Below are 27,390 nucleotides of genomic sequence, written 5' to 3'. Positions count from 1 at the left end.
AGCAGCTTCTGCGTTTCAGCTGTTTGGTGCTCCAGCATGAAGAAAATTGTCTTGGTAATTAGTTATATTGTTATTTAACAGTCCCCAGATAATATTCTATTTTTTTGAAGGAACAAGCCTTTCCTTCTCCCTTCCCCATTACAAAAAAAAAAATTAAAAAAAAATTATCTATGAATTTTTCCCCTTGCCAAATAGCCAAAGAGCCTTTTTTTTTTCTGTTTACTACTTTCTCCAAAAAGTTCCCACTTATTCAAAAACAGCTTCTGATTTGCAGCTGAACTGATGGAGCTACAGGAGACTCCCTCTTCTTGCATCTCTCTGAGAAAGCCACAGGAACAACTGGGCTGGCACAGGAGCACAGGTGGGGGGGATCAGTGGCTGACAGACCCTGCAGAAGTCTCCTATGAAATCTGGATTTCTGCTCACCTGGGCTTCAAGGGAAATAGGAAAAGTGAAAAGGATAATGAAATAGACTGCCATTATAGCAGAATAGTAAACCCCACTTTCTGAAGTTAGATGAAAAATAATCTCTGTTAAAGTTGCATGTCCTTAGGCATGGAGTTTTCAGCTGTTTCTTGAGTCATATGGTGAAAAATAATAGTCTGAGGGTCACAACTAGGATGAGGAGCACACAACTTCCTGGAAGCACTCAAGCTGAGGTGACATAAGTAAGAGAATAATCTCTTAAAAACTGCTAGGTTGCAAAATTCCAGAGGCTAATGTTCTCCACACCTAACTCAACATTTGGGAGGGAAAGGGTGAAGCTGTTGATGGAGCAGGAGGAGAACCCCTCCAGAAGGCAAATGGGTGGGAAACACATGAGAAAAACACACCAGACTAAGGGGAGGTGGGGAGAAAGGCTGGAGACTTCTGCATTTGATGTAGGTGGCTATGACCTCAATAAAAAAGACACTTCCCCCAGTGTCACCCTCGGTCTCAAAGTGATTTTTATTCCTCCTGTTTCAGAGGAACAGACTGTCATCACTCTTTTTTTCTGTCTCACATCACTCCCTCTGTGGTACTATTTCTTACAGCCTTAGCAGGAAGCATCTTGTTTGCATATACCTCTTATAATAAACAACATAATTTCTAGCTTACTTAATGCCTCCAGATTTTGTGCTTTCTCAGTACTGGCCTTGTTGCTGTTGTTCTTTCAAACTACTCCAGTTTGAAGAAACCAAGATTTTGTCTCTAACTTTTTGACTGTAGAGATGTTTTTTGGGTTTTTTTTTTTTTAATTTACTTAGTGACTCAAGCTCTACAAAGTACCATTCTTACTTCTCACCAGCTGGTGGTCCATATGCCGCTGCATCTCTACTCTTGTAAATACATGTTTGAAGTCATGCTCATAGATCAGACTTTTGGTGGTTAATACGGCAATATGTTAAAATGTCAAGCGATGCAGAATGAGTGAGTCAGGGGAAAAAAAATAGAAGCAGTATTGTGCACATTTATAAAATTTTCCTTCCAAAGGGCTCCCAGTGGTCTGCAGACATCAGGGGATTCCTGCTAGTCTGACAGGGTCAGCACAGGGCTGGGATTTGGCATCCACAGCATCTTGATAGAAGCATCTGTGAGAGGCAGTGGCTCCCAGCTTCTCAATGCTGTCTACCAACATGTTTAAACTAAATTAGGAACAAAAAATACAGTCTGACACATTGCCCATGAAAGATTGCCAGCTTCTAACTCCAACTTTTCATTACTCTGGAAAGAGTGGTGAGTGCTCTCTGAGGAGATGACAATTTGTGACTTGGTGCCCAAAAAATGAAAAGAAAAAAAAAAGAAGCAAATCCTTTGAACTTTGACATTGCTTCAGAGAACATCCTAATGGCTGTAGCTGCAACCTGTGTCTGCAGAGCAAGACCATCAGAGGCTACAAATCTCTGGAGCTCAGTCCATATTTTCAACTCAGTCATGGCAGCACCTTCACCACCTTCCTTTCAAGCAGAGGTACAATCTCTGACCTCTCATACTTCCTCTTTTCATTGCATAATTGCCCTTAAATTTGGCAATGACTCTGCAAGCCAATGCCCTCATTTCTAGTGCTGAAGAAAGTAGCCGGGATAAGAATAGAAAATGCAGCTAAGAGCTTTCTACAAAAGAGATGCCACTAGTAAGGGGATAATGGTTTTGGTTGATTTTACTGATTCTGCTGTTAATCACAATGCCTTCTGTCATTGTGAATGTTGTAGTTAACCAGGCTCCAATTCAGTGGCTCACAACAAAAGTATAAGGAAACAATTGTGCCATAAATCCATGCTGCAGCTGTATGCCAACTATGGGTGCATGAATGCAGACTTATAGCTGGAAACATGCTGGATATGAATGACAGTAGTATCATGTGAGTGATTTATTGTTTATATAAACATAAAAAGTATAAATAGCATAGCCTTGAAGAAAAAAGAATGTGTTGTTTTCTTGAATCTGTTTCCATTTACATTAATCTCTCTGCAAAGCTGTAGTGAACTCTTCAGCTTCTGTGTGGTCTGTGAAAACCAATATGTAATGTAGCTAATCTATGCATAATGAGGTAGATAACACTCATAAAGGAGTTGTGGTTCTGGGAAAATATTGGAGTCCTCCAAGGATGCAGTAATGGATTCATTCAGTTACTTAGAATTCAGCATGCAACCATATCTATGCCTATTTATATCTCAAGATGTATCCCAATATTGTGCCTATAGAGATGATGGATAAGGAAATGGAATGGTGTACAAATCCAGGCTGGCAATTTGATCAGAACTGTCTGCTGTGCCTGCCATGATAATTAGTAGTTCAGTGCTATAGGAACCTTGAGATGAAAATCCTAGTAGACTTTGTTTTTTACTGTTTTAGGATTTGGAGTTCTCTTTGGGGGATGGAGATGAGAATACAAAGTAACTGCAAAGCCACAGTAGAAAGTCCAGTCCACATTGTTTTACTGAAAAGCATTCATTAAAATTTTACTATCAAAACTGCTACTCAAACTTTCCATGTTCATTGAGTCCAAGTAAAATGATACTTATTTGCTTCACATTCTTAGGTTATAATAAAAGTTGTTTTCCACACTGGACTATGGGAGAGTTATCACTGCGTTAAAAGAGAATGGTTTTAGATGAAAATAAATGTTCTTAAAAGCAAAGTATATTGAGCCAAACTGTCTAGATTAACACTGTTTTTTCAAACAGCTCCAAGTCACTGTGTGCTGGAATTAATGGGACATCTCTCTTGGAGGATTTTTCTGTTACATTTAGATGATATTCAGTTCTAGTTTGTAAAGAAAACCCTCCAGAAGCTCACAGCATGTGAAGCCCGTCAGTTCCAGTAAGTGAATCTGCTGAGGCTTTATCAATTTAAAAAGCATAACACAGTTATAGGAAAGCAAGTTGAAGTCTACAGTCACTGTAAAACTCTGCATCAGCAGCTTTGTCAAGGTGGAGGAAAAAAAAGTTCTTGTTTTCAGAAGTTACCATTATGTGGAACTTTTTGCATCATATGCAGTAGACAAGAGAGCTTTAGTCCTCTGAACTGATATTTATTAGCAGAGTACCTGTTTAGTGCTATAATTTAATGTATTTTTAATTTTTCAGAAGAATAGTCGTGACTTTTAGGTTGTGATTTCTCTTGTAGATTGAGAAGGAGGGAAGTGGGGCAGGGAGGCAAATTGCTTTCTTACTAAACAGTATAGGTCAGCTAAATTTGGCCCAAAGAAACTCACGTCAGTCTCCTCTACCCATGACTCATTTCTTCCCTCTCGTGCTCATATGGTCTGTTGCCACAGCTACCCTCTGAGTTATACAAAGGACTAATTAACTTTCTTTATGGAAAAGCCAAGACTCTTGGTCCTTCCTTCACATGGAACTGTGGTCCACTGTGTATCTCCTAGAGGCTTCCTGCTCTTGGTGCTTTCTGGAGTGAAAGAGTTTAATAAAGAGCATTTGATGTAAAGACAAGACACTGTCAGCATCTCATGAAGAAATAAAACAGGACCAAAAAGCCATAAAAATATGCTTTGGGAGACTCCACTGCTGGGAATGTCATTTTAGCAAGGGGGCCACAGTAGTTTCAGCTGCAGAGCAAGGGTATTGTTTTGCCTTCCACAAGTGAAAAAAAAGAAAATTTCATTATTCTCATGACCTTCATCAGCCCTATTTACCTGGGAACCTCTGCAAGCTTGTCAGATATGTAGGGGCTCCAGAGCAAAGACTGGAATTAACTGGGCTATTCTAGACTACCTTTTGAAGTGTGGGCTGAAAATCTATCTGGAAACCTGCCCCTCATGCCTATTGCACGTTGGTCCAATAGGGACAGGGATAATCCAGGAAATGTATTTCTTTTCCAAAAGGCTTGTGGAGGCTCAGAACTGAAGTGGAACTGGAGAGGTTCAGACTTGTCAGGGTCACGCTGCTGATGTGGCTTGAGACTCCAGATGTTTCATTCACTGTGTGGCTTCACTGTGTTTGCAGGGCTGCAAGGAGATGGCAGCGTGGGATTTGAGGGCCAGCTGCTGTGCAGATTTGGGCAAAAATCACCCAGGCCAATCATGCACCCCTTTTAGCAACAACCTGTCTTTGTATTCAGCACTGGGAAGAAGTAGGACAGAGGACCTTTTGGGGATGTGTAAAAACTTTCTGGTCAGTTTTGTGACTGGGACAATCAAATTTTTCTGTGTGTTAAGATATGCTGTTGCTTTCAAAGTAATTACTTAAATATTATTGCTGCTCTGTCTTTCATCACTCTGCTTGCATTGCTTTGGGCTAGTTTGCTGTTTTTCTCATTTTTACCCAGTCTTCAGAGTATTTGACTCAATCTTTCCTTTATTTCTTGGTCTCTTATCAATCTAAATCTGAATGCAAATACAAATAAAAGCATCATTTTTATTCATAAGCTGAGAGTCAAAAATAAACATACAGTTTATTTTGAATTTGAGCAGAACTGTTTCAGTGCTATAAATTGTTTGAATGCAGCCTCAAAAATCCAACTTCCCTATAGAAAACAGCACTTGCCCCATCATTAAGGATGAGTTTCTCTCCGTGAATGTACCTTGTTACTAGTTTCACACTGAATTGATAAGAATATTGGGCAGAGTTGCAAAACATGTATTTTTCAGCCACTCATGGATCTCCTTTAAATCTTGGAATGTACTTGGTGCACCTTGGTCTGGACTGTTTCTAATTAACTCCTTGGAAATACTTCTTCCTTGTTACAGGACAGAGATAGGCTCCATAAAAAGAGGAAATCATATCTCAAAGAGCAAGTGACCCAGCAGTTAAAAACATAGTTAAAAAGTCACATGCCACACATTTAGTGCTACTTAAATATAATTTCAAGCACTTACATCTGTAGAACTTCTTAGCAGTAAGACCAAGTAAGGCAATTTCTTTTTTTATCTGTAGACTATTCTGTACAGGTGAAGCATTGAATACTATGTTAATTTGTGCAATACCTTGGTTAAGCCAGCATACCTGAGTTAAATAGTAGCAGAAAGATTTAACACTTTTTAAACTAGAAAGCACAGAAAAGAGGAGTGCTGATTGCTTTCCTCTTCAAATTGCCTGCTGCAAGAACAAGCTCTTGGGTGATATCAAGGGAAAAGATTAAGTAGCCATTCATTGCTAGGAATTCCAGTATAGTTCTTGGAATGCCTTAAAAATAAAGCAGTTTCTTAAACTGATCCTTTTATCTAAATGGCATGTATAGCTAACAGAAACACAAAATGAGCTATTTCCTTCACCTGATTTGTATGGAAGCTTCAGAGTTAAGGCCCTTTGCTCTGACATGGATATGAAACTGGTCTTGAAGAGCAGGCAGCAATTTGGAGCTGCTGCGTCATGAGAGTTTCTTGTGAACATGAGGGTCTTTGTAGAACAGCAGTGACTCCCTGAAGAGCCCAGTGTTCCCAAAAAAATTTGAAGCTCCTCTTTTCTTCTATTACATCCTCCTCCTCTGTCTCCTCCTTCTTTTGAAAATGAGAAAAATCAAGGCAGGGTGGTAAAAATTTGCATTTTGCTCTGAACAGCTGAAATGGCATTTGTGTAGTCATGATGTCCTAGTATGTCATGGAAGTCAGCCACTGCTTTGCCAACAACATGCTGCTCAAATACTGCTTGCCCTCTGAGCTGCTGCATGAGCTGTGTGTACATGTCCACTTGAACATAACTTCTCAGTTTTGGTTTTGCTGACATGGTGAAAGTTGGGCAAGTTCAGGATGACAACTTGATTTTTCAATGATTTTCAGAGCTTGAAAAAAGCATATATGAAGAAAGTAATACTTTAAGGAATGATAGAGCTGCATGTGACATGGAGGCCCTCACTTTTATGCCAGTACAAACATTACTAAGAAATGAGCAGTGACTCTACACTGTTCAGTGAGGCAGATCTTATTTCTCCTGGAAGAGTTGGATAACAACAGTTGTGCAGTTCACACGAGCAGCAGGACGATCGTACACATGAGAGAAATCCTTCAAGGGGCTACAGGCACTTATGATCCTGCTGTTCTGCTGGAGGGCTCTGTATATTATACAATCCTCACATTCTTGAATTCCAAAAAGCATGGTTACACCTCACTGTCTACTGTCTATTTTTCAGCACATTGTACTTCATGCTAAGCTGGCTTTAGGTCATCACTAAAACATAAAGACAATTCAGTCTTTTCAATTTTTAATATGAAAAGCTTAATAGTTTTGATATACTTCAGATGCTTTTGATTTGTAAAGAACACTGCATCAAATGTGGTGATACAGGTTTTATTTGAATGCACTCTAAAGTCACTTGTGTGTAAATCAAGAATTGATTGGTAAATTAAATTGCCTAAGCCATGCCAGCTGCAGCAGAGCTGGAAATTGCAAAAAGCCTGTAATAAAGTGTTGCAGACAAGTTATCTCCTTTCTTTCATCAGTCTGAGCTGTAGCAGCAGCAAGCACACAAAATCTACTTGATTTCACCACAGAGCACACTTAAGTGCAGTTCTCAAACTGTACTGTCCTTGAACCATCTGGGGTTCATGGCGTGAAACCTCTTACATTCTTCAGCTTATAAGATTGTTTTGCTACTGCTGCAGTGGCTGCCACTGTTTGCTTTGCAAGTTGCTGCTTTCAGTGTTCAGCACACCCCCCCCAGTAGCTTTGGTCAAAGTGCTTACATAAACTGAAGCCTAATAGCAATAAAGGGGAGGCATCCAATTTTCCCACCTTTGAATTTCTTTGAATCATGGATAATTGTGTCTTTGGAACTTGAGGGGGGAGAACCCACAACAAAAAGAGAAACTGTTCTGTAAGTTCTGGACCTTATGATACACAGGTCTGAACTAATCACAAGCACTATACAAAATGGAATTTTCTTTCTTTTTTTCTTAAATATTTGTCTAAAGTGCCTCCTTTTATTTATTTTTCTTTTCTGAGAAGCTCATGGCATTGCTCAGTGATGCATTTTGCCTTGCAAGAAAGGGGTAGGCAGATCATTATTTGTAAGCTAGGCATCACTGAGGTCCAGCCTCTTCCCCATGACTCACTGCAGCTCCTGGCTGATGGCATGGCTCATCTACTCCTACCTACTTCCTTGGTCTCTTCAGATGTTTGCTCATCTCCCACTTGTCCCTGGAGGCCACTTTGCACAGCTCTACCTGGTTTCATTCAACTTTAATCTGTTCTGCCCTCAGTTTCTGTCATGTTCCTTGTTTGGTGGATGCTTTTACTTCACTCAGTATTTATGTAGAGCTAAAGGATGCTGTAACACAGCACTTGTTGCAGCAGCTGATGGGCATGGTTCCTTGCATACTGACATCACTGCCTTTAAGATCATTCTTCCAAGCAGCAGACAGAAGCTCAGGGCACAGGATTGTAGGATAGCATGGCAGCAACACTCCTTCCTCAGCTGAACTACTGCTGGTTTGGCTGACTAGCACAGGGAATAGTAATAGTAGAAATTAGGTGTGATAATCTGCACCAGCATCCTGTGCCTCTGACAGCACTAACAAAATTCTCAGGGGTACTGTAATAGGTGGATAAGCATGGCTCTGGGCCTCAACCAATCCCAATTCCAGGGATATAGCTCCCCTGGGGGCTGTGAATATACCTGTGTGTGTCCATTGCTCCCATTGCTATGTTTGACAAGCACCAAACTCAAAGCTGAGTGTGGTCTTGGGGGGAGAGAGAGAGAGACATGTGCTTTAGCTACAGTCACACCATGGATGGCAGCAGGAACAAACCAGATGTGCTGAAAACAGCATGGCAGGGCTGTCACTGCTGCTGGGAATGCCTGGCAGATAAAAACAGCTTGCAAAACAGAGGAAAAATGAAAACCTGGTTTACCTGTTTGAATATATGTTAGGCAGCTTTTTTATCCTTCTCCTTTTCTTCTCCATTTTTCAAAATACACCCAAAATTCACCCAGCTTGATGACTGTTTTACCATTACCTCTAATAACCCCAAAGTCATGGCCCTTTCATGCTAGCATTTTCCTATGCTCTATTTCTTCTGAGCTTGCCCCATTCCATCTCTTTGCCTGTGTCCACAGCTGGGGTTTCACATCCCAGCATCAACTAGAGCCTGAAGACACTGCTGAGCAGATGGTGGAGCTGCTTCTTGCACAGCCCTGCTGCTGTCCTGTGGCATTTTGCTTCTGTACAAGGCAGTGGCTCCCAGCATATCAGCTGTGGATGTGGAGACCAGACCTAGGGTAAAGTAAACCATGTTTGTTGGTTAACTTTCTGGGAGAAAAAGTCCTCCCCTTGTGTGCAAGTATGTGGTGAAATTAATGTAGATACAGGCTGAGAGAGGAATAAGGACAAGGTGGGGATGGCAGGAAATTGCAGTGTGTTCATTAGCATATGAAGAGGGCTATATTTATACCAAGTGCAAGGAAGGCAGCATGATCAGGTGGGCATTTAGGAAGGTATTTACATTTCCAGGAAACCATGGCAGAGGCTTTTCCCTAGAACTGCATGTGCCTCTGGTGTTCCTTTTGAAGAAACCCATATTCCTTCCTTACCACAGATGAACTCAAACATGCTTGAGAAAAGTCCAAGTCTAAAAATTCAAGAAACTTGGATCAAGCTGCTGACTTTACTACCAGCTGTGTGTGCACAACAAACCACTTTGCTTTCATATGTTCTGAAACAAAGACTACAGTGAAATAAAGATGTTACCTCACCCATTCCTTGGGACATGGGTCGCTTTTATCAGAGATCCCTGGGTAATTAGTGCAGTGCTCCTACTAATGCTACCAAAATAAAGTAATTCTCAGTTGAGGAATTCCAAGATTATATTTTAAAGTGGAAACTCAGCCTCCTTGGAGGCACTGTGAGCCTGGCAGCTGGTCATGGTGATGATGTGTCCTGTTTTGTGTACCTTTAGATATACAGTTCAGCCTGTTGTGGATCTTGAAAGCTTAGAACTAAGAATATTGATTTATAGAGTTTCTAAATTGTCACTGAAATTTTAGGAGTGTATTAAAAAAAAAAAAAAGAAAAAGCTTTTATTGAACAGTATCTGTCTCTTTAAGTGACATTTCCTGTGGAGTGACATACTCTTCACTGTAAGAAAGCTAAGAAGCCAATCAATATCTGTGTATAAAGTATTTCTAGAGATCTGTTTTGCCAAACCTTACATCATCCTCACTCAGGAAGTTTGACTATTACAACCTGTATTTCAAGCAGGATGGAATGGAAGAAAAGAAAAAAAGTAGCCAGAAGTCTGTGCTGGAGTTGCAGTGGAACTGGTCTTTCATTTACAATTTTTAACCATTCTATGGGTTCAATCTGAGTTGAAGGAGTACCTTCCAGTCTACTGGCAATTTTATGTGCCAGCCACCACAGACATGCAAGACCCCAGGTTTGGAAGGCTTGTGCTTCTCTTGCATATATGCACCAAAGACAGCACACTGCTGAGTCAAAATAAGATAGTACAGGTATATTTGAAATTCACTTTATTAACTAAGATTTTCAGTCCTTGTTTATAGACATGAAAAAGAACCAGATCCAAAAAACTGTATTTAAAAGGTTGGAATCAGAAGTAATTAAGGCTTAAAGTGACTCTATAACCATACGCACCCAACCTACATAAGTACAGATCCTCAAGAGGTTTGTGCTTAGTAGTTAGCCTAACTCCTGCCTAATATATTGGTACCTTGAAATGTAATAAACATTTACAGTGAGAAGACTTCATTGCAAAAAACTGATTCTTTTCAGTCAAAGTTTTAGCACAAAATTGCATGTTTCTACTTCTAGAGGAAGGTGTCCCTGTGTCAGGCTAAATACTGACAACCTCCCACCCCTGCTTCCTACTTCTCCTTCCACACATAGCTCTGTGACAGCAAGCCCCTGCTGAAAAGGGCAGCATGTGACAGTGCAGGTCACAGCAGCTCCTTGGTGTGGAGGGGGAATTATTTCTGTGTTATGTGAGACGAATCACATTGTTCTGGACAGATTCTCTGTGAAGGAATGTGACAATAAGACTTGCATTAGTTTGCACTGTTGCTTATGCTGCCCGGCTCAATGAATTTTATGGCTGAACAAAGCACAAGCTATCAGTGGATCAACTTTTCAGGCTCCTGTGTTCACCCCTCTCTCTGAATGGGCCTGGCTGCCCCAGTCCTTGGGATGCCCCAGATGGATCCCCATTCTTCTGGGCTGGGGAATGTACAAAGCTCACCCAAAGACTTACAAAGCTGCCTTCATAAAATGTTTGGCCCCAAGGACTGTCACCTGTTCTTATTTAAAGAGCACTGTGAATTGCAAACCTCTATCACTGACCCTGAGGGTTTTCAGCCTGGCTTCACTGTCCTGTGGTTATGCACATTGCTCCTGCTGTCCTGTTTCTCTAACAATGTTTGTTTCCTTTTTGCTCATTGCAGAACCCCTTTCTCCTCCCTCTTTTGCAGGAGCCTTGTACCCTCCGTGCACCCCAGCCCCACAGCTGGTGTGGGCTCACCCTCCAGTGCTTGGGCCAACACATCCCAGGTGATGTGGAATGGCATATCCTCAGCTGGCAGCAAAAAAAGAAGCTAAGACAGGAGATCGGGCAGAACACAATGAAGTATCATGTGGGAATGGCTTTTCCATGTTACACCGGTTTCTGCATATAACAAAAAATACCTCTTTCCTCCCAGCCTGCCATTTTCCTCTCGTTTCTTTCTTTCTTCTCCTAGCTTCAGGTTATCTCTCTTCATGACCTCTCTGAAGCCACTGTGGTTAAAACACAGGGTAACTTGTTTTTTACCTGGGTACCACACTTTGATAAATTTAGAAAAAATCGAATCCTCTGCAGGCTGTGAGTTTCCCAGCTATTTTAGATAACAACTCCAGATAGTTTCCTTAAACTGCCAAGGATTCTGTCAGTTTGCATCCAAGGGAATGACTGTCAGCATGGACCCTGGAAAAGTTTGGGATGGAGCAGTGCAGGTTCTTCACTGGCTCCTGCTGGAGCTCCCCCAGCCTGGCTTGCTGCTCTGCTTGGGAGCACAAGGAGCTCTGGAACTGGCCTTGCACCTACTGGGCTCATGGAGACAAACCTCTGCCAGAATCAACCTTTGCACACAAGAATTTTTAACAGAAAATTTCTTTACCAAACTCCTGAGAGAGCCTGACCCTTCTCTCTTGGAGTTAACAGTGAAGCTCCTGCTTCATTTCAGTGAAGGGCAGGGTTGACTTTTCCATCTGTGTAGTACTCAGGGAGTACTGAGGTAAAGACTGGCAAGCCTGACAGCTGCAAAATCGTGCTGTTTAAAAAATGGAACTTTATGAATGTTTGTTCTCATTATAGAAAATTCTTGGGTTTTTTTCACTACATTCTGCTTGTTCTCCTGGGCTCTGTAACCCATTACTGCAAAAGAGGCAAGACTAAAAGCAGAGACCAAGGCATGCTCAGGAAAGTATTACAAGGATTAGACTGCATTTGTGCACACATGCTTATAAAGCAAAGATGTAAATATATATTCACTTGCATCTTCCAAGAGAGCCATTCATGACAGAAGTGTGCATACACTATTGGTGATTGTTTGGAATTTTTATTAGACACCAGTCCATATACTGAAGCATTTTCTCAGACATTACTCAGGAAAAACTCACAGCTTTAACATTATAGTACTTAAATACATGAAAATCCATAATACATTACACAGTGGTTTTCTTTCAGCACAAAAGTTACAATACTTCTGTTGTCATGAGGGTCTACAAAAGTGTATAACTTAAGTGTTTTAAAAATACATTCTTAGTAACTTTTGGACATGCAGCTTCAAATCCACTGTAAGAGACTTAACCTCCTTTGCCTCAAAAGAAAAACAGGATTCTGTTTCCAGCCCAGAATTCATTAAACACTTGATCAAATTTCTGTTGTTTTGCATTTGCCCAGCTATTTCTTGAATTTCAGAACTTCTCAGTATTTCTAATAACTCAGGATAGCCATTCCAAACTGAAGGAATCTAAAAAGTTTTTCTTGGACAAGAGTTGTCACTAACCAGAGTTACCAGATTCAGAGAAGGAATTTAGGCTTGTCCAATAAAACCAAGATCCTGGCCAGTATTTGATTGTGAAAAGAAGTTCCATAAAGTATTTAAAGGGTAGTAAAAAGTTCATCTCATACCTATCACGTTGATAATGTGTTAGTAGACAAGGTTTCAGTAATTTTTAATTATTTTTTTAAAAAGGGCTAGAATGCTTTCTTCTTTCTTTTTCTTTCTCAACAACATACACAAAAGCAATATCCCCCAAAACAGACTTGCACTAGGACATGAGATGGAAAACTTATGTTATAAAACCCATCTCCTTTTGCTTAAAGCAAAGAGATGTGCTGAGAAACTGGTACAGTATGACAACATTTTAAACACAGAGGAGACGAGATTTATCTGGCTGGTATACAATATAAAACAAAAATCGAACACCAATGTTACAGTGCTATATTGAAACAAACCACATTAATTAGATGCTTTGAAGTCAAGCCTATATTTTCTTCTGCTTTTTCATGAATTATTGATCCACTTTCCTCATTAAATGGAATGGCAGGCTCTTGCAGTAAATGGACAAGTGGCTACAACATTTATATAATCAAATATGCTCTGCATCTGGCAATAAAACATGTTTGTGTGTAAAACATGCTTTCTGAATTGACATCCCTGCAAAACAGATTTACTAGAACAACCACATTCCTTTTCTTTTGTCTCTAAAGCACAGCTTGCCTTGCATCATCATGCAACCCAGTATTCTACTCTGATCGTATAAAGCAAAATATTTTCCAAGAGCCTGTATTGTGCATTGTGCAACAGAACATTTCCTCTCTATAAAGAGATGTAAATAAACTGTCTCACTTACCTTATTTTCTCCATTTCTGCCGCAGAGGCCTACAAGAAATCAAATAATAGGAGCAAGTGAATGAAAGAAAACATTCACTCTGCAGATTTATGCATAGTTAAGGCTTTCCGAATGCTTCTCGGCAAGTGGCTGCAAAGCGCCGGCCAGCGAGCCCCACATCTGCATTAGCCGAAAATGCCAGCGGCAGCTGGAGTGGGGAATAGAGGCGAGCGCGGTGGGAGCCCGGAATACCCACGAGCCATGGGCACCGGAATGACTCAGTTGTAGCGCTGAGGCAGAGAATGGGGAGGGGAAAAAAAGAAGAAGGAGAAGAAGAAGGGAAGGAAAAAAAAAAAAAAAAGCCAAAAGCAAGCAGCAGCAAGTAACAGGTTAGTGAGCCTCCTGGGTTTCCCAGGGAAAGTTGAATTGCGGTGCTACCCTGTGCGCGGTGGGCATGGCAGCGGGCTGGGCTGGCGGGGATTGACAGTGACTTCATCACACGTGAATCCGGAGCTCAATTCATCATCTTTCCCTGAGCCCGACAGATGGAAGGACACCAGCTTGCCTCCTTAGTGGGAGTTTCGAGTAATCAAATTACTTTCCTCAAGTCATACACTATCTTGACAATTAGCATCTCAATGCACGGAGGCGTCTGGTTAACCCTTTGGCTGCTGCTGCCCCGCCTGAAGCTGCCGGCCCCTGCCCCGCCGGGCTCCGTCACCCCCGGCTCTCCCTCGGACCGAGAGGATCTCCTCGCATCCTCACAGAGCCGCCACGGCCCTGGTCGTCATTTCATCAACCTGCCTCCGTTCTTTTGACCGTATAGATGCTGTAAATTCCTGCTTGTCTATAGCGCTCATTAATTCCTCCAGCATTACTTGTTAGCATAGTCTTGTTAACCCTTTGGTTTCTTTTTTGTCATTATATCGTGCAGATCCTAAGTGGCTGCTCCCATTTAATTTTAGCACAGCGCTGGCACAGAATCTCATCAATTCTCCCAGTCCCGCTTTATTGTAACTAAGGAATGAGCACTCAGAGCAATCCTGCAATCTCTAGAGCCAGATAAATCCCAGCATCACAGAATCTCTTATTTATACTGAAAGCATTGGTCATTAATCATGAGCACTTTAAACCTTATTGATTAATGGCTAACAATCATATTTGAGTATGAAATAAATTAAAGATTAAAAATAGAGGATGTAAATTTAATCAGTTACCAGCAGGAAATTTGTCAAACTGCCTAATAAAACATCCCAAATGACAAATTGTTGGTCCTTCATTGGGTCACTTGTCTTCCCTTTTTCTCATTTACTTTTGATTTGCCCATGAGAGAAGTTGTCTGTCAGGTTGGTGTTTGCACAGCAATTTCTGATGTCAAACATTAAGGATTTTAGCCATTCACCATAGGCAGGAAGTCAGCTGCAGGAAAAACCCTCCTCAGCTTCTCAGTAACATATTTAATGCTTGTTTGCATGGTCCTTGCTATGTAAACATGTATTACATATGTGCTGTGTTGGAACCACAAGGGTGTGTGTGGAATCTTGAAATTAAAAATGCAACGTAAGACCCATTAATTTGTGTCTGTCCATTGAATCCTGCATATTCTGTAGTACACAGGAAATAGATTCAACACTGCTGAGCAGAAAATGAACGACAGAGGCTTTCTCCCTGGGCATAAGAGAACTGGCAGACCCACTTGCTTGACTCTTCAGACATGAGCTCTCCAACGCTGCCCTGCTCATCATGTTCCTTTAATTTTTGAGGAGATGACAGTCCCTTTGCATGGCTACTCACTATTTCTTTGCCTTGAACTCTGGGAGTCTCTGTGAAGACTTACAATGTCTGATTTCAGAGCTTCCATTATGGCAAAATCTGCAGACATCAAGGGAAGATACCTGGCCTTGCTTTTGCCTAGTGCTTTGAATAATGCTGCACTCTTGGGGTCAGTGTGGGGGTTGCTTTGTGTGATTAAATCAAAGTATTGAGAAGAAGAGCTGTAGACTAATGTTTTGGTGATACTCATCTGTGAATGCAAGTGAGTCATTGGCTGCCAATCCTGACAGGAAATTAGTAGGGAGAAAAAAGCTCAGCAAATGCCTAACACCAATTCAAACAAGAAAACTAAACCAAGCTGCAATTACTTTTCTTTTTTTTTTTTTTTTTTTTTTTCCTGGTAGGGCTGGGTTTTTTACCTCCTCACAGAAAAAGCTCTTTGTTCCATGTAATATGGCCAATTTTCCTTCGGACCATTGAGGATGTTCTACTCTGCCTTTCCCTGGCAGGTTGTGCAGTAAAAGGATGTCTCTTCTCTGATGTGGAAACTTTGGGGTCAGATCAATCCTCCTCGAGGAGGATGCTCTGCCCCAGGTCAGAAGCTTCTCTGGGCTGCAGCACTGCAATGCTCCATTACATCTTTTGACAGGGATCCACTTCCAGTAAATAAATAGGAGCACAGAACAGGACTAGATGTATGTTCTTCAGCAGATTGCCCTGGCTTTCACCCTAGGGAGTCAAACGAGTGTGCAGATACAAGAAGTGGTGAAAACAAAGACAGGAGCATCTGTAGAAACATAGCTTTCATCCCAAGCAGTTTATTTTCTCAGATAGCTGTGTCCCTTAGAAAAGTAATTTTGTATCCCCTTTTTTTCTTTTTCTTCTTCCATTTCCTCCTCTTCTCCACATTTAATTTTTTTCTTTTTTCCCCCCAAAAAGCTTTAACAACTCAAAACTATTTTAAAAGTCTGTAGTTTTCTGAAAAAGCTCTGTAATTACAAGGTGACATTTTTATTAAGGCAAAATTGCTGCTCCTAGCCAGATCCCTGCCATTGATTTAGCCTGTGGAAGTTTAGAGGTTGCATCATCCTCCCACTGCTGTCTATGAAGGCTCCTATCTGAAACATCTTACTGAATTGATTTAAAAATATAGTCTAAACAGTTCTGAATTGGCCACTTTAAGGACAAATCTTGTCCCTAAAGTCTTACGGGACCTATTTGAAGCAGACAGACTGAAGTAAAGGCTGGTGCAAGAATGTCCTTAAAAATGGTAAGTCATCCATAAATTGTTGTTTGCTAGTGTGTTGATTCATTTCAAGTGAGTCTTGATGCCTAAACTAAGCAGTGATTGAAGCTGTGTGATTTTTAAAATTAAATGTTTTAAATTAAGATCAGTAATTACCTTTAATTATAAAAATATCAGATGTGATTTATTTACATGGAATTTTTTTACAATATCAACGCAGTATGACTAAAGAATTTATTTAATTGGCCTAAAAATAACAATTTTTGCTTTTAATAAAAAGTTTGGCCTGAGTAACTCAATAGGATACATTTCTATATACAGTCTCTTTACTTAAAATACTGAGACTTGAAATACTGAGGTTTGAAGATTTTAATTTTTGCAGACATGGTGTGGCAACTATCCCTGGAAGCACTTTTGGGCAATGACTAATAACATTGATAGAAACCTAATATTTTTCCAAGTGTTTGAAGGAAGAAAATGTGATACACAACTACCAAGACTCACCTTTTTTGGACGTGTTAAATATTTAAAAGTCCATTTTGGAGTGGATATTAAAATAGAAGCCAGTTACTTTTTTAAAAAATATATATATATAATTCCCCACGCCTCACTTATTCTATATTGCAAGTTGACATTCTTTGATGTTCTTTGAGAACAAAGTCATTTGCTGGCTTGCATGAAAGCATGGATGCTGTTAATGGAAACCCCAGGAAATTTAACTGAGCTTTTTTCCCTCTTTAGAACAATAGTTATTGCCATTTAGACAGTATGACAACCTTTGGATTGTTTTCAAGTTAGCAGAGTGAATGAAGGATACTATGATTCCCTGATTTTCTTCAATCTTTCCTTGTTTCATTAATGAGTCAAACAAGCTCAAGACAATGGCAGAATATTCTTAGTCATTAACATCCACAAAGCTTAGTATGGTGATCCAGTTATTTGGGGTTTTTATGTAATCAGTGTCTATAGCATTGATTATTGAACCTAAATATTTTTAAATTAAAAAGTCATGCTGAGGGTCTATCATTCTATTTAGTTCACATTGTGTTTATGCTTTATTTCCTTTATGGTCCCTTTTTGAGGGATAAGCAATAATGAAATTTCAGATCTTTCAGATGTCTAAAGGAATTTCCTTCTTCTAAGATGTTGAGGTTAATTTTCATCCTTCTGCATCTGCCCGAGGTACATGTGAAAAAGAAGTACCCTGGAGGTGAATTTTTTCTTTTAGTTATTATCTTTTGCTTTCTTAGAAAACGCTTTTTATATTAGAGGGAGGGACTGGACCCAGGGTCTGGCTCAGTGCTCACCAAGTCCTCCCACTGTGTTCAGTGACTTTGGAGTTGTACATTGGCTTGTTGCTACCAAAGGTACCAGAAAAGAAAGAGTAGCAGGAATTTGCTGCCACTCATTTATTCTTACTGTTTACTCAGGCTTGTTTATTATTGTGGAAGTTACTTTTATTTCTTTGTTGAGGAAAGCTGTAAATGAGAGCTCATTCACAATTACAGTTGTCTGGACTTCTAGCACATTTGTAAACAGCCACATGTTTCCAATCCAATTATATTACTTCAACATTCTTTTCTGCTTCCTGTTGTACTAAAGTTTTATTGATAGAAAGTACTGTGGTCCTTTTTCCTTTATTTTCCTACAGAGTACAAGAGTTAAAGATTTGATTTAATAAAAATTATGGACTACATAATTTGATAGGATCAATCTTTAATTAGATGTTAATCAATTTTTAGAGATTTCTTTTATTTGCTTTAAAGTACCACTCAGGCAATGCCTGAAGAAAGACTAAAGTTTAATCTACAGAAACTTAAAAAGAGCTGGAGGAAGTGTCTATTTCCATTTGATTGTATTGAATGTATCTGATAGATGTTTACAAAAGAAGGATCATCTTCCTGTAAAACTCTTGCCTGAAATTTTTGTGGAGGTACATAGAAAATTGAGTCCAAGTCTCCGCAGTTGCCACTGTAATAGATATTTTGCTCAAAAAGCATGTGTTCCCACCATGGGCCATAAAACACCTCCACTATGTTCATCTGAAGATATTTCATATATAAAAGGTGAAGAGGTTTAACACTGAGGAAGAAGGCAGAAGCTGCCAAGGATAACAGCCTTTGTCCTTTCCATACTATTGAACTTGTTGGAGCCACTGAAATGAAAAACATTTTCTCTTGGGAAGAGGAACGTCACACATACTAGAAAGAATGGGAGGGTTCCATTAAGCTGTGGAGGGTTTTCATGTTGGACACAAGGAAAAACATTTGTCAACCAGTTTAGACTTACCAACAACAAGTAAGTCATAATACATCTCTCCACACCACCAAGAGTAGCATTGCACTTTCCCAGGATTCTCTCTCTATCTGGGACCAAATTATGATGTTTCTTGGTGTGAAAGAAGAAATCCTCCATAGTGACATTAAGTTATGAAAGAAAACTCAGATGTTTGGGACAAACTGCAAACAGCAAAAATATGGCGCAAATGGACCTAACTCAGAAGAGAAAAAGATAAATTGTCTTTTTAATTCCTAGAGCAGATGACTAAGTTCAACACACATAATTTTTACAACTCATCAGAATACCAGTGCTCTGTTATGCAATGTCCATAAGGCAGCTGGGTCCATCTTGAAACAGTTTGATTTGTTTTTACCCTGTTTTTCTGAGCACTATTAAATTGATTGAAATCAGAGGGTGATTTTAACCATGTTAAATTTTGTATGACCAGTTCTCTCTTTGATCTTGCACCAATTTTATGTTTAAAGCTTATTACTCCCACCCTGTTTTTACATTCCCATACACATTTATGAAGAGATGTTTTATCTGAGAAAGAAAATAAGATGTGATTCTCTGACTGCTCTCAGAAGACTGTACTCCTTTCCCTCAGTCTTTCCAGTATTCCTTCTCTGGATCTGTTCCAAATTACCTTAAATCTAATTTGAAAATGGGTGATCAGAATATACATCATGTACAAAGCACCTTGGCAGTACCTTGTATGGTATGTGTATGCTCCAGTGACTAAAGAAAATATATCTGCAGTGCATTTTAAGCTTGTCTCACATTTCTTGTGGTTCTCTCTCACTGGAGGCTCACAGCTGTTTTACAGTCTAACAACACACCTGGATCTCTGTTTCTCTGCTGCTGCCAAATGATGAGCTCCATAAAATAAAGTATTGATGTGGATATTTTGTGTTAAAATTCCATTATTCTGCTTATAAATAAACCAGTTCTTATATGAGCTTCCTAATTGTTGTAAATACCTCAAAATGCTTTTATTGTTTAGGCAAACCTGTTTATTGGCTCAAAGTCAGCAACAAAATGTATCCAAAATCTTCTTTGAAAGTTCCAATAATCCCTTTCCAACATGACAGTCTTCCATTTTAACGTTTACATAGGCTTTTCATTCAGATTAATCATCTTGAATTACTCTCCATTTTATAACTTTAAGAAAATAATTCTCAACTGAGAAATTTATGAGCTACTTTGTGCAAATCTAGATAGATCACGACTTTTTCCCTGAGTATGAAATTGCTTCTCTTAACAAAAAGTTACTTTGGCAAAAACTGTCATGTTTTATGCCACCTCTCTTCATCCTTGATTGCTCAAGTTGCTTGACCATGAAGCCTTCGCTTCGCTTCATGTTACATTTTCTCTTCACCACTTAGGTTATATTTGTACCATTGCACACAGAGAAAAGCTTTGCTTCTGAGCTTGCCTATTCATGTGTCAATTGAGCAAGATTTTGGGCTGGGGATTACTGCAGGACTCCTGACATCAGCAGAGTGAATAGTAGTAGTTTGCCTTAATTATGATGGTCTGTTAAACCTTCCTCATCCTTCCTCAGATATCCTCCAAATATTCCCTGTTCACTATCATCCATACTGAAAGATGAGGCAGAGAATCTCCTTAATAACTGCACAAGATCTAAGTTATTCTGAACTTCTGTCTGACCTTCAACATACACTAGGTCTTCCTTTTTTATGTTTTGTTTTTCTCTCTGTATGGCTGAAGATCTTTTCAGCACTAGCGTTCTACAAATCATTAGCAAAGTCTGATCTCACTGAATTTTGGCTGAAACAGACTGGGAAATAACAATAACAGATATAAGATAAAAAGAAATATTGGGAATTTTTCTTACAACAGGCATTTAAATTCTCCATGACACGTCCTGCATGTGTGAACATGTATCAAATAGGAACATATTAAATTGAAACTGTAACCTACAGGCTTCTCCTACATGGTTGGGAAAACATAGCATTCTCAAGCTATTTTATTTCCTAATATTTTAGAATCTTTATATTGCTTTCTTAGTTTCTTTTTCACTCTGTAAAGTCTCAAAACCACATTCCCAGCAGGGGTTAATTAGCAGAGCTCCACTGAAGTGTTGCTGATTTATATCACTAGAGGCTCTGCTTTTAAATGGCTGTTTCAATGAGTCAAGCTGATTTCTGTCATACCCAGTACCCCTAAGTAGCATGGATGCTGTAGTTTCTCTCAAGAAATTGTCCCAAAAGAACCTACACCTCTTCTCCATGTCACTGGGCAAACCATCCAGTGAGACCTGAACAAAAGGCCATTGAAAACAGTGGGCTTCCTGCCTTAAAATGATAGTTCAGACTCCATTTAAATTATTCAGTATATTTTTGCTCAATCTGATTATTTGCACCTGTGCATGTAACTACTGTGATTAAATGCTTGGTTTTTATGAAAACAGTCTTTGTAATCATCAGCAGAGATGAGGATCCGTAGCGCTAGGAACCGTACAAACTCTTCAAATGAAATGTTCCATGACCTGACAAACTAAAGTAGGGGCAGATATGTACAGTGGTTTTATTTCCTTTATGGTGCAGCCACACAGCAGGACTTGTGACAATGGATTGATGAATTGTTTTCTTTAGAGTTGCTCATCATCCTATGATGTTGTAACATTACAAAAGCTTAAAATAGTGAGGTGAAGCCACACTGCTTACCCAACCAATCCTCTGTGCACTTCAGTCCCATCCAATGTGACCCTACCAGTGACAGTGTAGCTGTAAATACTCTATGTGAGACTGAGGAGACAGAGTAAAATGCAATCTAGTTCACTAGTTGGACTCTATGTCTCCTAAACTAATACATACCACTGCTAACTGCACATTGCCAGCACACATATGAGGCTTCTGTAACACAGACTGTGGTGACTGCCATTGCAGGCATGATATTAAAGCACTTAGCTACAGCAGTTGTAATTTCAAAAGCTCCTATTTGTCAATAGATAATAAAAGGTGGTGTCCGAGACAGGCAGGTGTGCTGACTCCTGACTGGGTAGGTATGGATTTGTACTGGGGGGGAACAAAGCTTGGCTCACCATGACTAAGAATGGCACATGAATTCTGACATAGCTGCTCCTATGAACTTCTGTGCTTGCATCTTTGTATCTCTACATATGTCCCTGCACAGTGAGGATGTTTTGTTCATGAATGTTGAAGATGGGAAGTAGGAGCGAGAGATGGAGTGGGAGCAGAACTGCAAAATTCATACATCCTACGCTTCTAGAAATTTGTTTGTTACAAAACATGTATTTTGTGCTCTAAATGCATCCATACCTGTCTAGGTGATAAAAGTAATCATATGGGGACCTGTTAAACAAAACTTCACCTTTAAGTTTTGTTGTTGTCCCTAGTTCTATGCCCTGTGTTCAGAACCACCCCTAAAGGAAATGTTCAGAAGAGGGCAACCAGAGTCCTAAGAAGACAAAAAACTTCATAGCAAAACCAAGATTGCAATGAATAAAGATATTTGTTTTTCAAGCAGGGTAAAGAGGGTCGTAGAGAATACAAATCTACCATTTTTCATGTTTGATGTGGATTAAATAGGAAATAATGGATTCAAAGTGAAGACAAAAAAGATAGAGAAAGTGTTAGAGGTCTTATTTTCATCACAGAGACAGTTATGTGCTAAGGAGATTTCCCATAATAGCTGTGGCAAGTTCCATAAAGATTGGAAGGATTTACATACAACTTTGCTTTCTTGGGGCAGCAGGACAGACTAGACACCTTTTATGTTCTTCCTGACTCTTCCGAGTCCATGAACTAAGGACAATATAAATCAGTGCAAATTTGTCTTACAACAAATGGAGTTTTCTCTCTGCTTTACTGCCTTCAACATGAGTCAATTCCCAAGGCACTGCTGCTTCCCTGGGACCTGTACACTGGAGACTCCTAAAAGTAGGGCATCTGTGCTCATGACTTTTGTCACTTGTGAACTTGTCTATGGGCAGGGAAGAGTGAACTAAATAAGGTACACCAATATACTCAGGCAATGTCACTGATATTTCCTTCAGAAGAAAGGCAAACTTCAAAGCTTTCACTTCTCCTGTCACAACACTGGTGGAAAACAGTATCTGTTTATTGATTCACCTTATTTTTCATCCTACTTCCAACCAACAGGAGTGGGGCTTCAAAGTCATACCAGTGGTGCTGCATCTATTTCTGGAACAACAGTAATTCCAGAGAATAAAAAGTCACAGCCTGTGATGGATCATTTGGATTTTTGCCTGTAATTGTTTGAGAGAACTTTACTTAAACAATAAAAGAATGAGGCCAGAGAATAATGCTAAGGAGAACTTTGATCTTCCTCCTTCAAACCAGCCTCTTCACCAAAGGAGTAGGAACTTCCCAAAAGATAAAAAAAATCTCCCCAAAGCCAGAGCAGAGTAGAAGGGAATTAGGATGTTACTCAAATGAAATGAACTTATTCTAGTCACAACTTTGTCTTATGTGCCAGGAAAGTATAAATGCGGGGAAGCAAAAAGATCATATTCCTAGAAGTGCTGTTGGTTAATGCTGCTTTTCTTTTTATGCCAGTGCAAAACCTGCCTTGTCCATTTGTGCCCTCATTGTGTTGGGGTGCATACAAATTATGCATTTATAAAACAGGCTTATCTCAGTCCTCTGTTAAATAGTAGTGTCTTCTGCTATCCACGCAGAGGTCAAGAGATGAAGAGGGATCAGCATATATTCCTAATACATATGTATATTATAGGTGGATGTACTTATATGGATAACTCACCTAGAGCCTTAAGATGGTGAATATTAATTACCACCAAATTAATCTGCTAGGTAAGTTAGGGCTTAGAGGAGTACCTGTTCTAAAGGAAGCTCGAGTTCCCTAAGGGAGTCCCAAGGCCAGGCAGTGCCCATTAAAAGGCAGAAGGTACTTGAACTTTATTCTCCCAAGTTTTTAACTCTTTAATTAATTACTTCATCTGTCTATTTACTACTTTCTAGGCAGGACATGAAAGTAAGCTTTTGCCAGCTTCTCTCTGTGCTCCTGCATAAGCCAGCCAGGTTCTCACTCCATTATTATCTAGGAAATATTTCCTAAGCTGTAGTGATTTTTGTTTCTGCAAAACCACACTGTTACTGTTATGTGTCAGCATTGCTGAGTCCACTGGTGTCACTGTAATAATTTGAAGTATAATATAAGGTGGCTTTTATGCTGGACTTGGATGGTGTCTTAATTGCTACAGGGTCATCAGAGGTCTTTTTATTTTTACTTCACTGTGCATTAGCATTCTTCTCAGGGGTTCTTTTCTGGGAGTTTAAAGAAGTCTGTTCTTACTCCTACACAAAACGTGGAATTGCTAGGCTTTGCTGTGGAGACATTAAATCAGACTCTGGAGATTCCTTTGTCAAAAAGGAAGCTGCATTGTTAAAATTACATCTGGCTTTTGCACGTGTCACATTTCACAGAAGCATTGAGCTTGTATTATCTAGTGGCTTTGCCTGCAGTCTTTCTTCACACAGTGCTATTTTTAGATTTTCATACTGTTGGAATTCAATAGTCTAGTTGTCAAGGCAAGCACGAGAAGATAGTTAAGGTTGAATTTGTCAATGATTCAGCCATGTTCATTGCTACTATTACTATATAATCTTACCATAGTGGGGGACAAATACCACATTTAGGACATGTAATTGCATGGAAATGTCAGGTTTTAGATTGAAATTATAAAGTGCTTAAATATAATTGCAATCCAGATTTGAATCATTACAGGGTAAGTAGAAGATTATCAGAAGATTCTGGGGGAAGCTATAGTTTTTTCGAAAGGAATGACAGTCACCCACTCTGTGACTTCAGCTAACATTTTACCCTTTGTCCTCTCTCCTGCCCATTTCGTCCCCATGGGCACTTTCTTTCATACACTCTTTGTCTTTGTACTCTCCTTTGAAGGAGAAAAGAGTTTGGCCATGGTGCTAGATGAGGACAGTGAAGGATCAGATCAGAACATTGTTCTGTCCTGGTGCATGAGGAGAAATGAAGACATTTGCAGTTAAATAGAATCAGAATTAAAATCCATAAAAAGGCTGGCTCCAGTCACCTACAGATTGGGGTTTAATATTGTGATGTTACACTGAATAACTGAAAAGCCATGAATGAGAAAATAGCCATTATTCTTCATAGGTGACTACCTTTGTAGCATATACCTATTTAAACCATGCTACAGGCAGTGATCCAGTAGAGCATAAAACTGATATAGAAATCTGATCACAGGTGTTTCATTGAAAATAGCATGCTCTTGTGCCCAGCAGAGCTCCTGGGTCATAAAGAATACAGAATTTTAAAGATTACCAAATTATAGACCTCAGTGATTTCTGAGATCCTTATTCTACCCTCTCAGTGACTGCAATAAAATTACTCTGATTTAGCAGATATGGGATATTTCCTTTGATTTAGTTAAAATTAGGAGATAGAGTCTATATAAAAACTCCACTGTAGCACCCCTAACTCTGCCAGCACATGTTCTAAGATGTTTGGGTGCCAGGGAAACCAATGCACTTCTGCTGCTGTAGCTGCAACCTGGGAGGTGCCAGAGGTGCAGGTGGTAAAGGAGGTGGTTTGGGGTTGCTCAGGGTGCAGATTTTCTGCCTGTAAGGCAATGGAAATGGAAGGGCTGGGGATGGCCAAACTCTCCCTCTGAACTGACTTAAATAAGTTCAGCTCTTATGCTGGCAAAAACTTGTCAGCACACTGAAAACAAGTTTCTAGATATCAGACACCCAAGATTAAAAAAGGATTTAAGAGTGTTAAGAGTGCCATATTATAGATACAAGATAAATATCTACTTGGAGAAATCCTAGGACTCTTAAATTTTCCTGTTGTACAAACTTTAGCTTAAATCACAAATTTAAAACAATAAGCCATAAACTTCAGTTGTTTGAGTGCTGTCTGGCAGGAAAACCCTGATTATTGCCAGTTTGCTCTTTGCAGTGTGGAAGATTTGCAGGATGAAACAGCAGTCTCCTAGCAACCACAGATCCTCTAAAAACCTTCTCTTTGATAGTTCTTAAAATATGTTAATGCTACTAGATATTGCAAAATAAAACATTGGGATCCACACCTAATGAAAGGAAGAATTTTGGTTTATATCTTCAGTCCAGAATAACAATGCACTAGTCAGCAACAGTTCTGACAGTGACTCAACCCAGTTTGGGTTGCTAACCATTTTTGTTTTGTTTAATTAGATCTGCATTACTAAATCCCAGTAGCGCAAATGCTTATACTAATAATTGTGTATATGAGCAGTCCCAGTGAACTTCATGTGACTATTTATGTGTTTAATTACTTGCTGGACTGAAGATTTACTGTCTGAATTTTAGTGGGCAATATTTTAAAGGACTGCTTCTCTCTCTTCCCCTGGTTATCTACAAGCATCTTATTAGGAGATTATTCTCTGACAATTTTTATACACATGCTGAGAAATAGAGAATTTGAAAGCAAAGTTCAAAGCTCACATTCTTATGGGAGATTTTGATTCAGCAATTATCTTGTCCTCAGAGCATCTACATAGTGCCTTACCCCTCTAAATCTTTCAGGGTGAAGCCCTGGGAGCAAGAAAGAAATAAAAAAGAAGCAGGCATGTTAATAAATTCAAATGCCTACTATGAGGGACAGCTGCAGTGGTGTGCCAACAGACATCAAAAGGGCTACACAGATGTAAGCCAGCCCAGGATGTAAGACTCTGCATTTAATGTAGAATCCCAAAGGATTTATTCATGCTGCTGCATTGCTATTTTTAATGAATGAAGCAGGAAGGACCATAGTGCCAGGCAGAACTTATTGTAAGGGAGTGAAATTCCTATTTCTGAAAAATAAGGAGGAGAGTTCACAAATGGTTTTTTGTCCCCCCCCCAACCATGTCTTTCTGAAGAGACAAAAGAATTAAACAAAGAACTTTATGAAATAGCTTCTTAGGAATCTTGGAATTAGCAAAAATTTATCTTCCCATATGGAGCTGAGCTATAAAGAGCACATACATGCTAAGTCTCTGTAGGGCAATTGACATAGTTAGACAATGTACAGCATTTCTCATCCATTTCTACTGATTATTTTTAAGTGCTAAAGCATCTCATTATTTTCTTCTTTATTATGTTCATTATAGAGGCTTCAAAAAGATGAAAAAGGCTTTTCCTTATTCCTCTTATAAGCAAAGGACAACTGACCATTTGTGGTCACAATATCTGCTTGGCTTATTTTAGAGAGAAAAAAGAGTTGATGGAACTGAAGTGAAGCGTTTGAGAGGCAGTGTCGTGTCTTCCTCCTCCAGAGCAGCCCTGCCTGAGCTCTTGAGTGCAAGAAGAAGGAAATTTTCCTTCTCTTTAAAGCATTTCTATTTGCATCATATTGAAAAGAGCTGCCTCTGATTTCTATGCATGTAGAAGTAAAGCTGCAGCAAAGTGTAGGGGGATTCTCCAGGTAAGGAAGTTCTCTGTAACTGAGGACTATGGCCTTCTTTTGAATAGTTGTAAGCAGGTGTCTTCCAGATTTCTTAAACTGCTAAGAAATATTGCAGATATCAGATTGTGCCGTACTATGGAGCTCTGAAATTCAGAACCTTTATAGAAGTTACTGCAAAGGCAAGGAAATTTCTTTCTGTGAGCTCACTGGTGTGTGCTGTCTATGGATACAGCCACTCAGATGATTACTGCAATGGTCCCAAAGGAAAGATTTTTGCAAACTTTATTTATTTATAAGTGAGATTATAAGCCAAAAAAAAGAAGATTGTAAACAGGCCTAAAATAATTAGACAATGTATTGTTATTTTTATCCTACCCCTCCTCTATTTTTATCT

General features: G+C 39.5%; 1 protein-coding gene across 12 annotated transcripts in view; it reads right to left on the bottom strand.

The window, feature by feature from the left end:
* The window catches only part of BEGAIN (brain enriched guanylate kinase associated), a 159,712-nt gene that overhangs the window by 101,234 nt on the left and 31,088 nt on the right, over positions 1 to 27,390 (bottom strand). For 3 of the 12 annotated variants that reach the window (XM_039712936.1, XM_039712928.1, XM_039712934.1), the window contains one exon: positions 13,283 to 13,311. In XM_039712936.1, coding sequence (XP_039568870.1) covers positions 13,283 to 13,296 — 14 coding nt within the window. In that variant the 5' untranslated portion in view covers positions 13,297 to 13,311. Of the gene's footprint in view, positions 1 to 8,288; positions 8,651 to 11,071; positions 11,162 to 13,282; positions 13,656 to 13,699; positions 13,976 to 27,390 lie in introns of those variants that run through there. The other 9 variants (XM_039712938.1, XM_039712937.1, XM_039712933.1 and 6 more) reach the window with 8 other exon arrangements.

The sequence above is a fragment of the Passer montanus genome, unplaced genomic scaffold, assembly GCF_014805655.1.
Source record: "Passer montanus isolate IOZ18808 unplaced genomic scaffold, ASM1480565v1 scaffold27, whole genome shotgun sequence".
NCBI classification, from domain to species: domain Eukaryota; kingdom Metazoa; phylum Chordata; class Aves; order Passeriformes; family Passeridae; genus Passer; species Passer montanus.
The sequence above is the reverse complement of the archived record's forward strand: the minus strand, read 5'-3'. Positions and strand labels throughout refer to the sequence as shown.